Here is a 15,000-nt window from a genome sequence, read left to right on the forward strand (position 1 = left end):
TCTGTGTAGAGATGTCAGGATAAAGAAAGTCATTTCTCCCATAACCTGAGAAAAGGAGGTACTATATACTAAACTCTTATGATAGAGTTTATAATAAACTCTATGACACTGTCAACATTTGGGGCTGAAATTTGGTTCACAGAGTATGACTAAAATGGCTTGGAAGTCTTGGTGGTGCACGTGTCACGAAAACACAATGATTGTCAGGTCATTTCTGGTGACGGAGTCCATTCTCCTGCCCTCCCAAACTCTGCACATGTTTCAAAGAGTGACTCCGAGTTTTAGCACACAAAACAAACAAATGAAAAAAATTAACCAGAAGGAAAATCTAGGACAAAGTATGAAAAACTAAAGTCTCATAGTGTCCCCAATCTCTGCACCCCCCAGATACTATGAAAAGACTCTTAAACCTTAAAAACGACTGGAAGCCTTCTGCTGGAATGATGCATCTGGTGGGCTCTTCAGGTAAGAGCTGGACCAAGACTATTTCATCAATGAATCGGAGTTTTGGAACCTCAGGACCAGGAGAGGGTTTATATTCTCCAGAAGAGTGAAACAACCAGAGCTGGGCATTAGCCATCTTTCTCTGAAAAGGACTACTGGATGGTAAAGACATAAGTTTTGTGGGCGACATTCTGTCTCTGTTGCACGTTCTTCTTCTTGTTCACAACTTTTTAAAAATATAGAAGCCGTTCTGAGCGGGGAGTCATAAAAAGGAGGCTGCGGGCCAGATTTGGCCCGTACATCCATAGTTTGCCAACCTCTGCTCTTAGCCAAACTTGAGGGCTAGCCGTTCTCCTGAATGCACTTTCATTCTTCACTAATCCTGTGTGCCCCACTGGATAAGCACACTCCTTGCTCTTGCTGGGTAGCTGGGATCGATTCACCCAAATTCAACCTGCGATGTCACACCATTCTGCAGATGCATTTAAGGCTGCCGGTGTCTACGAGATTAGAGCTAAACCATGCCCAGAGACGGTCAAGGACTAGGAAGGCTTCAGTTTTGTTCTGCCTTGATGGAGAGCTTTCTGGGAGGAAGCTTCCTGCCAGTAAATATTCAAATGTACAAGATGGAGGGGTCTGTACCTCCTTCACAAGACATCAAATGAGCCAGCTCGATACTTAGATTTAAAAAAATAAGCAGCATACCAGTCATCATGCCATGTTAACTAACTTCCCTTCAAGGCAGCCCCACGAATTATGTGCCACTGGCATCCGAGTTCAAGACAGGCTGATAGTGCTTAAAGTTTAACTTTTGCTACAATTACTGGGTGAGGTGGTAAGATAAATAGGGCCAAGCTTGGTGCCATTCTTGGACGGGCGATTATCCAAAAACAACAAGACATAAACTCTCCAATATTGCACAAAAGGAAGCTGGGGCACAGATAATCCACAGTTACTCCTGTTTCGTTCGAGAATGCATTACGTGATTGTTTTCTGCAGCAGGTTTATCTTTGTAATTAAGCTTTGCCGAAGCTAACATGGAAACTGGTCTGCGTTGCCCTGTGTTCCTGCGGATGGAGCATGTGAGAGAGGAGCCTGGGGGGAAACTATTGGGAAGCAGAGTTCAGGCAGGACGATGAGAACAGCACCGCTCCCCATGAGCACCGGCAAAGGCACTGTGAGATGCGGGTGATAATCAAAAGAGTGCTTCCAAGAACACTGCATCCTGGGAGAGACTGGCACTTGGCTAACAATAGAGGAAGCATCCAAAATCGCATCCGGGCTGCTTTGAGAAAGGACTGGGATTAAACACCCCAGTCCCATCTTCTGGTTTTGACTAAAAGATCTTTGTTCTGTCAGATAAATTCTATTTTGTGCTTCTAGAGTATTCTATTGGCCTCTCCTCCACAATTACCCTTTGCAAAACGAAGGATGAGCTGTATTTCAAAGCAACCTTAGGGCTTGTGAATGGCTTTGAAATGCCTTTTTCAAAACAGGTAAATAGTTTGGAGAAGGGCAGAAACAGATTCCAGAATGGCCCCAGGGGGCCTCTGGGAGCCCCCTCCGCCCATGCCAACGGCTAACTGCACTTGGAGGTAACATTCACGGTGGGGAGACTTAGGGTGGTGTCCAGGACTGGCCCTTGCAATGGCCCTGCTGAAAGGCACTTACAGGAGTCCACATGAAGATGATCTTGTATACCTTCAGGTCACCGAAAATGATACATCTTTGAAAATTGTCTCCATATTCAAGGAAACACGGGGTCCTTGAAACCAGAGCCTCTCCTCTTCTTCTACCTACTTCTGCTTCTGGTTGTTTCTCTGCCTTTAGCGCCACTCAAAACCCCACACGTGCTCTCAGTCAACATTATTATTACCTTTTACTAAAAGTCACTTCTAGAACAAGATTTTACTTTAAAATGTTATGGTGGCCCCCTCCCCCACCAAATAAAAAAGAGAAGTCGGGACTATGACCATAGAAAGACAAAAAAATTCGTATCCAAATGACTTGTGGGAAGTCAACCACACACATGAGCACATACAAAATCCCAGCGGAAAAGACTTTCCCCATGGAGACTGCCGCCATGTTGGGAAAACGCCTTACGAGAAAAGGTGGTATTGCTTTTGCAAAAATTACCAGCCAAGCCTGGGAAGGAAGGTAGTTGTCTGAATCAACTCTTTTCTGTCCTGAAAGGAGGGAGGTATGGTAGATTAAACAGAGGTCAATGTGTATCACAAATGCCAATGGTCTGGGTTGATGCAGGGCATACAGGAAGCTGTGTGGGAACAGGTACACCGACGTCCCTCAGTCTGTCCAGTTCCATACCATCTCCCAGGAAACCCACTTGCATGAGGGCCTCAAGGACAAATGTCCTCATTGTTTGGCTACCGTAGTCAACACAACAAAGAAAGTGAGCAGCAAGTATCATGACTAGTGCCAATGCAGTCAACAAATGTTTATGAATTTAAAAAATTAGTCCCTATAATCTCAGCAAGGGAGTTGCCACATCTCCAAGGGCACCGCTGAGATTTAGCTCTGCGCAGAGGGCCTTGGGAGAACACTGAAATGGGCACCCTCGAGATGTTCGCTGAGATAATTAAGCCACAGCAGAGCCACGAGGGTGGAAGTGGCCCCGCGTGGACGCCATCTGCATTCCTAGGGGCTCCACAATCACTGCTTAAAGCTTTGCACCATGCCCAGGATTTATTTAGAGGATGCAGAATGTCTTTATTCTAAAATCACAGAATTTCAGAGACAGAACAAAGCTCTGTGTTTAATTGTGTCGCTTTACAGGTGAGCGCAGTAGAGCCCCCAAAAGGCAGGTGTTGCCAGAATCAGACCCTCCGATCTCGTGCCCCCTGCACCATACCCCACCACCTCACCACTGCTTTTCTCATCTAGAACCCATGACTCCAGAATCCTAGAGCTGCTCTGGGCTGGTGTCACCTACAATGCCACACGCGGGGCAGGGCGGATCATCTTCTCTTTTTAAAACCAGTTTTGCATTGACTCTTTGTCCCAATTCTGACGAGAAATCTCTCCTCGCTCGTTTGTTTGTTTGCCTCCGTAGGGCCAGCAGGAAATGGTGCAATAGTTGAGCTACTGATAACGGCAACGAGGGACCTTTTACTTGGCTCTAGGAATTAATAAAAGCAAATACTTGTACGTCACTTACTTTGTGCTAATATAGTTGTGCGTATTCATGTCTTTCTCAAGACCACTCTGTGAGATAGTTGCTATTATTTTTCCCATTTTAGAGATGAGCAGACGGAGGCCCAGAGAGCAAGTAAGACATTTGCCAAGGTTGCCACACTAGAAAGTGGCAGAGCTGGGATTTGATCCCGGGAACCAGTTCTGGGCTGCATGCTCTTAGTTTGGCTCTACTCTATCATTACTTCAGGACCACTGACGTGGCAACGACTCCCCAAAAGATTTCCTTTTTCAGATTTCAAGGTGATGCTTTTATATAAAATAATGCACATTTTGTTTCCTGCCTGAGAATAGAGACCAGAGCTTTCTTGCTGCAGTTATCATTTTTATAGGCTCAAATCCAAGACTAAGGCCATGTCTTCGTGATCTCAAACACTCCCATGCTTCATCTCCAAAATCACTGACATTTGGACAGTATGGTGGATCTGCCCATTTTTTATTGGGCTGGGATATGCCCTGTAGACACACTCAGATCTGCCAGAATGCTTGCCAAGAGGCTCATAAATTGGTCTCATGGGATCATTTTAACCAAAAAGTGCTGACTGAGAAGCTACTCAAGAAATCCAACTTCTGAGGATCGACTTTTGGGACAATCCAAACAAATCCCGCTGGGCATGTATGAGAGAGTTATAATCACCAAAGCGTGGTGTGGCTGCCCACAGCTGGATTTCTGTCCCCTCGTCTGGTAACTGCGCTGTCCCTCACGAAGACCTAGTCACGCCAGAAGCGCATTACCCAAGGGCAGCTAAAATGATCAGGGGCAGCCCACTTACTGTATGAGATTAGACTTTTAAAAAGGATTAGAGCCCCTTAATCTGGAGAGATGAAGATTAAGAGGGAGGAATGATCAAAGTCTACAAAATGAGAAAGGAAATGGAGAATATGGCCACAGTTCTGTTCACAAATCCCAGGGTATTATAACAAGGGATATCCCTTTGGAGTTCCAGGGAAATCACTTTAAGAGCCATAAAAAGAAGATACAATTTTCACAGCAGGTAATAAATTTAGAGAATTATTATCTTGAGGGGTGGTATACTCTGAGAACGCAGTTAGGTTTAAAAGGAAGGTTTAAATAAACCCATGCGTGATAAAACCATAATGAGCTAATACTGGAAGGTTGGGGATGTTCTGGGGACATCCTGAGCCTTTTGAAAATGATTCCACCAGCGACGGGTACCAGCCTCTCCTGACGGGCTCCCCGCCTGGGGCTGGGTGGCTTCCTGATCTGACCACCTCTCCCTTCACTTGCCAGCCAGGTTATTCCTAAAATTCAGAATGGGGCTCAGTGACTGGAAAGCTTAAGGACCTGGCACAATATGACAACTCATTCCTTGGAGGGAGTTCTCTTTATTCCTTACTGATGTCTTTGTCCTAGTGTCTGACTGTGATTCCCATAAAAATATGAACTTAATCCTTAAAACAAACCAAAAAAATCTGTTTTACTCAAAGATAGAGACATTAAAACATCTTATGTTGCAGTAGTTGGGGGATAAAAACTGGTTAAACTCTCCCCTGGGGAGGCTACTCATTGTACGCTAACACAGACCAATTAATTCAAATTTAAGGGGGGAATTAAACACCTCGATTACGCAGCACCCTTCACAGCCCAAGATATTAAACTCTGAAATTTACTGCAATGAATAGAGAAGCCTGCACCTCTGAACGAACGCTATGGCTCTGTGAAATATACAGAACACAACTTAAGAGAAAAGTTTTAGCTCCTTTCCCAAAGAGCCAAGTGTTAGTCACTTTAAATATCTAATAATAGGTCATTGTTGGGGGCTGGGGAGGTTAGGGCCACAGAAAGAGGCAGGGGGGTTTGGTAGGGGGTAGAGTGGAGATGAAGATTCCATTCAGAGAAAAGGAACCTTCAGACAACTGTAACATGCACAGTGAAGCGTGAAGAATCTTTTCTGTACTCACATTTGAGACTGCTTTCTGAAAATTGGTAAAATGTGGCAATGTGTAGAAGCAAATAAAGGAACTAAGGGGAGGAAAGGGGTGGGGACGGAGGAGAAAGGCGTCTGTCCAACAAGCAATATCTAAGAACTCCCAATCCCAACCCTCTCTACTGTCATAAACTGGAGGCTGTCCCTTGCCATCTATTCGAATTCCAAGTTTGAAAATGTTAGTCCTCACGCGGGGGAAGCCATTCGAAGTCACTGTTCACTTGGGGAATGGAAGAGTGGGAAGGTGGCAAGGGGTGGGGATGGGTTAAGGGGTAGAGTCACCCCGTTTCTCGGTGTAGACTTCAGAGTGATTTGGGCAAGAAAACTGGGACATCTGGAGTTCAGAAGTCGAGGGAAATGGGGAAGAACCGGGAAGATGAATACATGATCATCAGCTACACAAAAGAACGGAGCAAAAAGAAGCCTGGATTTGGGCACTCGCGTCTGGCAAGGAGGCCGGCAGCAGGGCTAATGAAGCATTTGTGGTGTGGGACGTTTGCCAGCACAACAAAGAAGATGTGCTTGGGCTCTGCAGATGTGCCAGGGCCCCCAGAGCAAAATAATGACATAATCACCATCAGTGTCACAGACCAGACTGTACACAAGGTGACAGGGGAGGGGGGGCCTGTAATACACACACAGGGACCACTCGCCACAGCCCATGGCGGCTGCTGCCCCCGGGCTGGGGACGCAGGCAGAGCTACCCACCTATCTGTCTCTGGCTGGATCTTAAATCCGAAGGTCGGGTTCAGCCCCACCATTTGGTGGGTGTCTCTCATGCCACCCAAGTGACTCCTGAAGAGGTACCAGAAATCTGAAAAGCTGGAGAGAGCTTTAGACTGGTGGAAAAGAGCCGCATAAAAGGAAGCAGGAGAAGGGGGGACAGGAAGGAAAACTCCCCCACCTTCTGCTAAGTTCTGTGCTCAAACTTTCGCGAACCTGACCCTGGCCATGCCACCTGAGGTACAATATTCTCATGGATGGCGATGTTACATGCTGTCAAGAAAAGGCGAGAAAGTGTGTGGGGGAGCTGAGGTGGGGGACACCAACTCGCAGCGAAGGGTCCCCCTTGGTGTGAGCGCAAGAGCATCACTCGGGCAGGAGGAAACGGCCCCTGCCCATTTGAAATGAGGTCTCTTCAGAGGGCTCGGCACCTGCCTGTGGCTCCCGCTTGCTAAGGTGGGTGTGTTAGTACAGCTGTCTAGCTTTTAAGTGACTTTTGTCAGTTTGAAAGTGAAAGTCTGTTTGAGGAGCTGCTGGAACAATAGCCCAGAGCCCGGAAGAAGAGCTCGCGGCACAAAGGACTCAGACGACACTCGTGTCCCTTTTCACTGCCTCTGATGAAAGATTCATAAGAATAACTTTAATTTTTTATGACCCCCTTTTTGGTATGACTATATTAGTTGTGTCAACTTCCATACACAGGTTCTTTTTAAATACCCAAAGGTCCGTTGGTGGAAGTTGTTCAAGGAGCTACGGGGGCCGATGCCCTTATGGGTCCCTTCCTCCAGGACAGACTGCTCTGAGACACACAGATTTCCTTTCTATACAGTTCCCTTCAGCCTCGACGTCACTGCAAACACTAGGGCGAGGTGATCCGAAAGCTTTCTAACGTGCCAATTCAGCCTCTCTTTGGAAGAACAATTATATTTGTTTTTCTTGGCTTCACCCTATTTAACAGGAACAGAAGTATAATAATCATTAATGACCCTCCTTCTCCTTTACTTCTCAGATAGCTGTCTCCACGTTGCATCTTTACTTTGTGTCTCAGCCAAAAGCAGGGTGGGGGGGAGGCGTTGGGGGACGGGGCCACACAGATTGTACGTATTTTATATCATGTTACCAAATAGCCCCCAAGATTGGCTTAAGGCAACCTTGAAGGTGACACAGTATTTCTGAACCAGAATTATCTACTTTCAAGAACCAAAGCCCTATGCTTCCCCAAAAAGGATGTTGGCAAAAATATCCGATGCTTGCAAATTTGCAGAGATTCTTAAGAGAAATGAGTGGAGGGGCACTATATTTTCCTGCCCCACGGCTGAAAAGAGAACCAAACAATTACGGTGAAATAAAATCCGGGGAGTGGGAAGATGAGGAAATTTGCTTTCAAATACTCTCCACCGTGTGTAAAGGGATCACCAACTTCCGAACACACTTTAGGTTGCTCAATGAGTCTGTTTAATCTAGACGGAATAAACAGGCTCGCTTCCAAAAGGCTGTTAGAACTTCTTCAGACGGTTCATCTCTGGCGGGCCCAACACAACGCCAGCATCCCACCCAGAGCTCCGACCACCACCAGCCGCTCGCTCTCTGCAGAGAACCTGCCCCCTTTCCCCTCCTGATAACCCTTTGTGGGACGAAGAAAAAGAGCAGAGCAGGGAGGGGGAAGTGAATGGCAGACAATAGGCATCACTCCGCGCACTGTCTCTGAACTTCGCTCATCTCTGAAGGACAATTAATTATGAAGGCCTTAGGGGTAGGTCGAAGCAAGGGAAAACCCACTACCATGTCTGCAACGCGGCTGCCACCTCTGTGTTTGCTAAATGGCTTCTCCTGTTGGGGTACAGCCACCGAGAGAGCCAATAGATCATGGGGGGGGGCGGGGAGGGAGGAAAGCAAAAGATTTTTTTTTGTGTGTGCGTCTGCCCTTGTATAATTCTATTCTCACTGTGAACTCATCCATACACAAAACACAAGGACAATTTTTTTTTTTTTTAAAGAGAGAAAAGCCACAGGGTGTGTTGCAGCAGAAACGGCCTCTCGGTGGTGTGTTAAAAAGGATGGTCTTTTCACCAAATCATTTCACAGAGGCAAAACAGACAAACACAAAGGGCTGAGGCTTTTTCTCCGACATTAAATGGAGTAACTGGTAAGGTCAGACATATGATACCTAAAGACATGAATCTGTGAACTCTTGAAGTCAAAAGGCCTCTCTGTGCTGAGGAACAATCTTTCAAAGGAAATAGATCATAGAACTCCACTGAATCCGCTTTAAACTTTATGAAGCAGGAGGAGAAAAAGTTCTAAGTAGGGAAGCTTGACAGAAGGGCCTTGAACTATTTTCTGAAGGAAAGATGAGACCCTCCCTAGGCTGCCACAAAACATTTTTTTTTTCTAAAGGCTCCTCTGAACTTTGATATGTGCCAAGACACTGCCATTGAAAACTGTATAATTATGTGCTATCGCCACTGTAGAAAATGCTTTGTTCACCCCAACAAAGGACAATAAGCAAAGTAAAGCGACGTTACACTGTATCTTTTTCTTTAAGAATGTTGAGAAAGGTCATGGAATGCTATAACTAATAAAGCTGTTGAGTAAGGAGGTTTTAAAGCTGATCTTACTGGGCTCGAATGTAACCCAATGACAAAAAAGACGCAGGGAGCTAAAAATGCAACGACATTACCAAACAGATGAGAAATCAATGGGCCCGCTTCATTATACTGATCAACACCTTGAATCCCTAAAGGACACACGGTGCAGAACGGAAGCTCTGGTCCGCACACAATCCCGCCTCTGCCCTACCTGCCCCCCCAACCCCAGCTCTTCAAGCCCACCTTGAAGCCCGGCGTCTTTACCGGTCTCTCCTTCCCTGTTCAGGCCATCATTCCGTACAGGAATGCGTTCCCAGACAGCCGTGTGTGTACGTATATTTAGAGAACATTCATTTAGTCTCTTAAAAGATCAATTTGGCTTGTCAGTGGCGGGACTGGCAGGGGAAGAAATGCTAAGAGTCTCTTTCCCTCCTCGCCACCCACCGAGGGCGTGTGTCATGTGATCATTCAAACGGCTCGGCGGCTCTGGGGCCAAAAGACTGCAAGAGCAGTAAAAGGTTTTCACTCATGTGCCAGTTTTCCAAGCGATCGCTCATATTTAAGTATCTATTTGGAGCAGAGGGAAGCGCTTTCTCAATCCACCTGTCCTCATTTTTCTTTAAAGAGATGACAACGTGAATGAGAGATTTCCAAATATGTTAAATCTCCCTCAATGTGTGTTGGGTGGGGAGCGGGTGGGTTGGCCATGGGGCATGCCGGGTGGAGAGAGTGTATTCAGCACGTGTGTTTCAGAGGGTGTGTGCCTGGGGCTGTGTGTGTGTGTGTGTGTGTGTGTGTGTGTGTTTGTGTGTGTGTGTGCGCGCGCGCGCCTGTGTGTGTGAGGGGTGCTGCTTTTCAATTTTCTCTTGAAGCAGAAGGCGAGACAACCCAGAAGCGGGTCTGCGGAAGCACCCTCCTTGCCTGTCATGTGACACCAAGAAAAACGTCGAAGCCCAGGCTCTGTGGTGGAGCATCTGCCTGGCGGGATATCAGTGCCTTGGGAAATGGTACGTACAAGCCTGCTAATCAGCGAATCAGGTTCCCCATTCTGTTTATTTCTAAGCCTTCCATCCTGGGCCCTTAGTGAGGGCCAGTGGAGGCCGGTGTGTCTCACAGGGCACGTGGACCCTGCCCACAGATAAATGGCTGCCATCAGTAGGCCCATGGGGAACGCAGGCCGACCGCCGAAGGGGCCGAGCTACCCTCTGGCGCTGGACAAAGCCAGAAAGCGCTCAGTGAGGCCTTGGAGATCGGCAGCCATCGTTCCCTCCCTTCCTGCCCAAGTGGTGAGGGAAACCAAAAAGTAATAAAATCCAGCTCGTATGCCCCTAAAGTCAGAAGTATCAGCACGATTTAAAAACTGGGAAGGAATCCCAACCCTCCCATCCCTCCCCATAAAAAAAAATGTTGGAACCCCTTCAAAGTGAAGTGCGAATGGAGCACGGAAATACATCCCATAACACCTGGAAAGACAAATTTATTGTTGCCAATCTCATTAAACGTGAGAAGTAGGAGTGAAACAAGCAGCCTGTAATTAAACACCCCTCTCCTGCACCCCTTCACAAACTCACCTTCAGAAGCGAGACGCCCCACCTCGGGCGAGGTGGCCAACTTGCTCCCCTTCAGCCCAAGCGGACGGGGCGCTGGTGCCCCTCCCCCTCGGTGTCTTGTCCCGCTTCCCCTGGGTCTTCTCAAGCTCTCACCACACTGAGCCTGGTGCTGTGCCAAGAATCTTGGCCATTGTGTAAACTGATACAAAAGGCAGAGCAAGCTCTCCTGTCACTTAGAAGGCCCTGACTCATAAAGGCCAGGAAACGCAGGGTCTAGAGGAGGAGAGAGATTCAGGCCACTCCCTCCTCGAGAGTGATAAAGCTTCCCCATCTGCTTCATTTTCCTGTAGGCCAGGGGTCAGCAACCACTCTGGCCTTGAGAGCCAGGAGCAGCAGGGGTGGGAGGGGGAGGGTGCTGAGCAGTGACAGAGGTGCCACCAGCCAGCTTGTGACAGAGGCGGACACAGGCGGAGCAGAAAGCTGAAGAAAGACAAGCAGCAGAAGGGAAAGAAGGAAGGAGAGAGTCCTAGTGAAGGAGGGAAAGCCTCAGCCTCGTTCTCCCTCACCCCCCTCTCTCCCTGCCTCTACCTGTTCCCACTAGTTCAGACTTACTTTAAAAACAGTAGAAAGCTTTAGGCAAACTAAACTTTTTCTCACATGGATATCTCTATCATTATTCTCGCTCACATTAAATCAGTTAATATTGGTAAGACAGTTAGAAGAACGCTCGGGACATAATCAATAAACGTTAGCTATCTTGTTATTGTTAACAAACCACAGATTGAGAGATTTTAAGATGTAATCAATAAGCTGTTTTATTACTTGACCAGCTAATACTCAGTTGGGTTAATATATTCCTTTAAATTGATCGGATCTTTGGGCATCGGGTAGACAAAACTTCGAAGTCCCTCTACTCTGCTTCACCTCCATTTAAAAATTAGAAAAGAGGGGCGCCTGGGTGGCTCAGTCAGTAAAGCTTCTCTGACTCTTGATTTCATCTCGGGTCACAGTCTCGCAGCTCATGAGTTCAAGTCCCACATCAGGCTCTGTACTGACAGTGTGGAGCCTACTTGGGATTCTCTCTTTCTCCTTCTCTCTGCCCCTCCCCGGCTCATGCTCTCTCCCTCTCTATTAAAAAAAGAAAGAAAGAAAGAAAGAAAAAAGAAAAAAAAATGGAAAAGAAACAAGGCATCCTGTTTCCTACATGGCCATCCTCTTCATTTGCTCCTATTAGATTACGAATTCACTTTGCTTGATCTTAAGAGGAGAGACTTACATAAAAAGGGCAAGCAGTGCACAGAGTATCTGTTGAGATATACAGCGTGACGTGCTGGGTCTACTTGAGGCTCATGGCCACGGCCCATGGTGGTAAATCTACACTGATAAGACCAGTGGCTTTTTAAGCATGTCGCTTAAGCATGGACCTCCGTGCACGAGTGCACAGAAAAGAAGGGGCTGTCCTATCTGAAGCTCTAGTTAGTAGGTGCGCCAAGCTGGGTGGCTAAATTAAAAGCTATTTAGTGATCGTATGTAGCGGTGGGTATGCGTATGTGCATACGTGCAGGGGAGAGGACAGGTCAGAATCCATGCTCCTGGCATTTCTTCTTACCACATTTCTGGAAAGATCCTAGTTTTTACTGAAGAAGGAAAAGACCCAGAATAGACCAAGAACTTGTCTGAAGTCACATGAGAAGTGACAAAACTGCTCCCTGGGCCCCATACTCCTTGCGCTGAAGCAGTCTTAAAATAGACACTGCAGATAAAGGAGAGGTGGCCTGGCTGGAAGTGGATATGATTCACAAAGGGAGAAATATCAGATGTTAATCATATTAAAGGAGGATTTAGATGATGCTAAATGGAGCAGCTTGCCGAGTATCTCTTGATGCCAGCCACCCCTGTTTGTGTCATTCTGGTCCCTGTGCCGTGAGCAGGGGATTAAATTCCACCCAGGTAAGGGTTAGAAAGCCCTAAAAATCCTACTGTGCTCTGTAAGGATTTGTCCCCTCGAGACTAGCACACAGCAAAAACACGGAACTCATCGCACAAACCTTGGGCAATTCTTTCATGAAGGCTGACGCACAGTGCCAAACAAATATTTGCCGTAATCAGCCGTAAAGAGTTCACTAGCACACAGTTGAATTGTCTCTAGGTCAAGTGTAGAGCAACAGATTTACCAGAAAGGGGGAGAAAAAGAAATGAAACTCTTAATAAGATTTCTTTAAGATATTTAGCCAGAGTCCTACTTGTCAGTTTTCAAAGAAATTCCGCCAGGGTGTCCCATCAGGCCTGTCAACCAGAGCTCTCTTACTACACACGTTAAACACAGAGACTTTAAAATAGTGAAGCAATGCCAGGAGGATCCCCACTGTTAATGTATTCAGCCAAAGAAAAACCTGTTCATAACACATTTGGCAAGAAAAACGCACCAGTCTGGGACGGCAAGAGTACATCGGTGGCTTCTGGTATAACTTCCAAGGAAAGTCCCAAGGTTCAAACTTCCAAGGGAAAACCATGACTTCCTCACGGCTAAGCTTCAAACTTTGGTGCCTGGTAAGCCACCCTCACTGATCTGCACTGCTAAAAGCAGTGTGGGAAGGGCCCCCAAAGGAATGGGCAGATGGGGCGGGAGGTGGTGGGCAGGGAAGGACAAATTCTTTTATTGGCAGGGCTAGACCAAGATGCCCTTCTCTTCTTCGGAAGTTGCAGACTTCCTGGGTGTTTCTGGATGCCTATCTATGTGAGGAAAACAAGACTATTAACATAAGGTTCTGGTAGGATCAAGTGTGGGAGAAAAACAAATTTCTGTCCTCAAGATGACAACAGGAAAGGGACCAGTTTTGTCAGGCCATGGCCTGTCTACACTCACCATCGGGGGGTTCGGCCTGAAAAACCCTTGCCACGTCCCCACCTCCAGCTATTGTTGCCTGAGCCAGCAGGGCTCAGCAAAATGCCTTTGTGGGGACTGGGAGATTCGCTAGTGTTGTCTCATGGAAAGTCATCACGTTGCAATGAAAAGTGTTTGCTGAGGCACCACATTAGCCAGTAAAGAAACGCCTTACTCATAGCCACACATCTTTCACTGTTGCATAGCTATTGCTTTCTGGGACTCGTCTATACTGCTTTGCGTGTATCTAGAATACGCATGTTGTAGATGTGTGTGTGTGTGTGTAACAGAGTATGAACGAAGAGCAGCATGCTTGCGAAGCTACACATATACAGAATAAACACACTAGGTTCTGTCCCCAAAGAACAAAAACAGAAACAAAAACAAAAACAAATGATGTTGATTACTCTCTCATAATACTTGCTTGGTAAATTCTCGTACCATGTCTTTCCTGAAGGCAATAAATGCGGATTAAAGGAGAAACCACGGAATCACTCCCCCGTCAACTTTTCCAGATTTTTTCTAGAAAACAACTTTTACAGCTATCCTAGCACACAGCGTAGGTCAGCCCAAGTGACATGCCAGACCCTAAATAGCAAAAAAGGCCTAGTAGAGTGGGGACCTCTTCTCTGGAAAGGAATCACTGTGTGTGGGTTCCTTGCTGCCGTTTTCTTTGAATTCTCCAGTTCCCTCTTTCTGTGGCCAATGGGTCTTCATGCAAAGCGGCCAAGCTGGGGAATGGGAAAGGAAGTAGAGGTGGGTCAGCTCCCCGGGACCCAGATGGGAACCACAGAAGGGGCTCCTCACTGCTGCTCTACCTCTTACCCTAGCAGGGCACGCTTGTGTGAGATAACGAGGCTAACACAGATGTGGGGGCCCTGCTAAAGAAATCAAATTTCTTAAAAAAAGAAAAGGGAAACGACCAAACAATAAAGATGAGTTCCTACCTCAAAGTCATTTGCTTTATTGTAGTGCATGTTCAGAGCCCTGTACAGCTCACAGTCTCTGGTTATAGACAGCTCTTCAGTACTGGTGACTCCATCGTTGATGGCTTGACGTGCATACTTCTCCATCTGAATGTAGTAAAACTCGCGGAAATTGCTAAACCACTTGATGAGCTGAGAGGTAATGCATCTGTTGAACTGTCAAATTTAAATGTTGAAAAGGATAAGAACATCACCATTTTATTCATTTATTCTTTAAGCATTTTGAAGTATTTTTAAAGGTCTCCTCTCCTCCTCGCTTGGATGGGTGTGTTTTTGATTTCACCAAAATGGTGGCAAGAGGAGTGAAAGCAGTACTACATTTATAAGGGATCATAAAACCCATCAACAGTGGAAATCACATCCCAACCCTCCACATTTCAAATGGAAAACTAGCATTCTCAATCTGATTTCCTTTAAGCTGAAGATCTTAATTTAAACATTGTTCTTTATCTTTCAGTGGAACAAACTACATGTGTGTACTGCTTATGGAAATTCATTCAAACCACATAACCCTGGAAAGAGTTGTTACTTTCAAGTACAGCTTCCCCTGCTTTTCAAAAGTTTAGGTTCCACCATCTTGCTTTTACGAAAAGATCTACATTAATGCCTGGTTTCGCGAACAGAAAGAAATCCAAAGAGGATTTTTACTTTTCAGAAAGAAAGGGA

General features: G+C 46.4%; 1 protein-coding gene across 2 annotated transcripts in view; it reads right to left on the reverse strand.

The window, feature by feature from the left end:
- The window catches only part of PROX1 (prospero homeobox 1), a 46,826-nt gene that overhangs the window by 8,965 nt on the left and 22,861 nt on the right, over positions 1–15,000 (reverse strand). For both annotated transcript variants that reach the window (XM_039249514.1, XM_039249515.1), the window contains exon 4: positions 14,296–14,490. In XM_039249514.1, the coding sequence (XP_039105445.1) occupies positions 14,296–14,490 (195 nt within the window). The remainder of the gene's footprint in view (positions 1–14,295; positions 14,491–15,000) is intronic.

This window comes from Hyaena hyaena, unplaced genomic scaffold, assembly GCF_003009895.1.
Source record: "Hyaena hyaena isolate Hyena2069 unplaced genomic scaffold, ASM300989v1 scaffold_339, whole genome shotgun sequence".
Taxonomy (NCBI): Eukaryota; Metazoa; Chordata; class Mammalia; order Carnivora; family Hyaenidae; genus Hyaena; species Hyaena hyaena.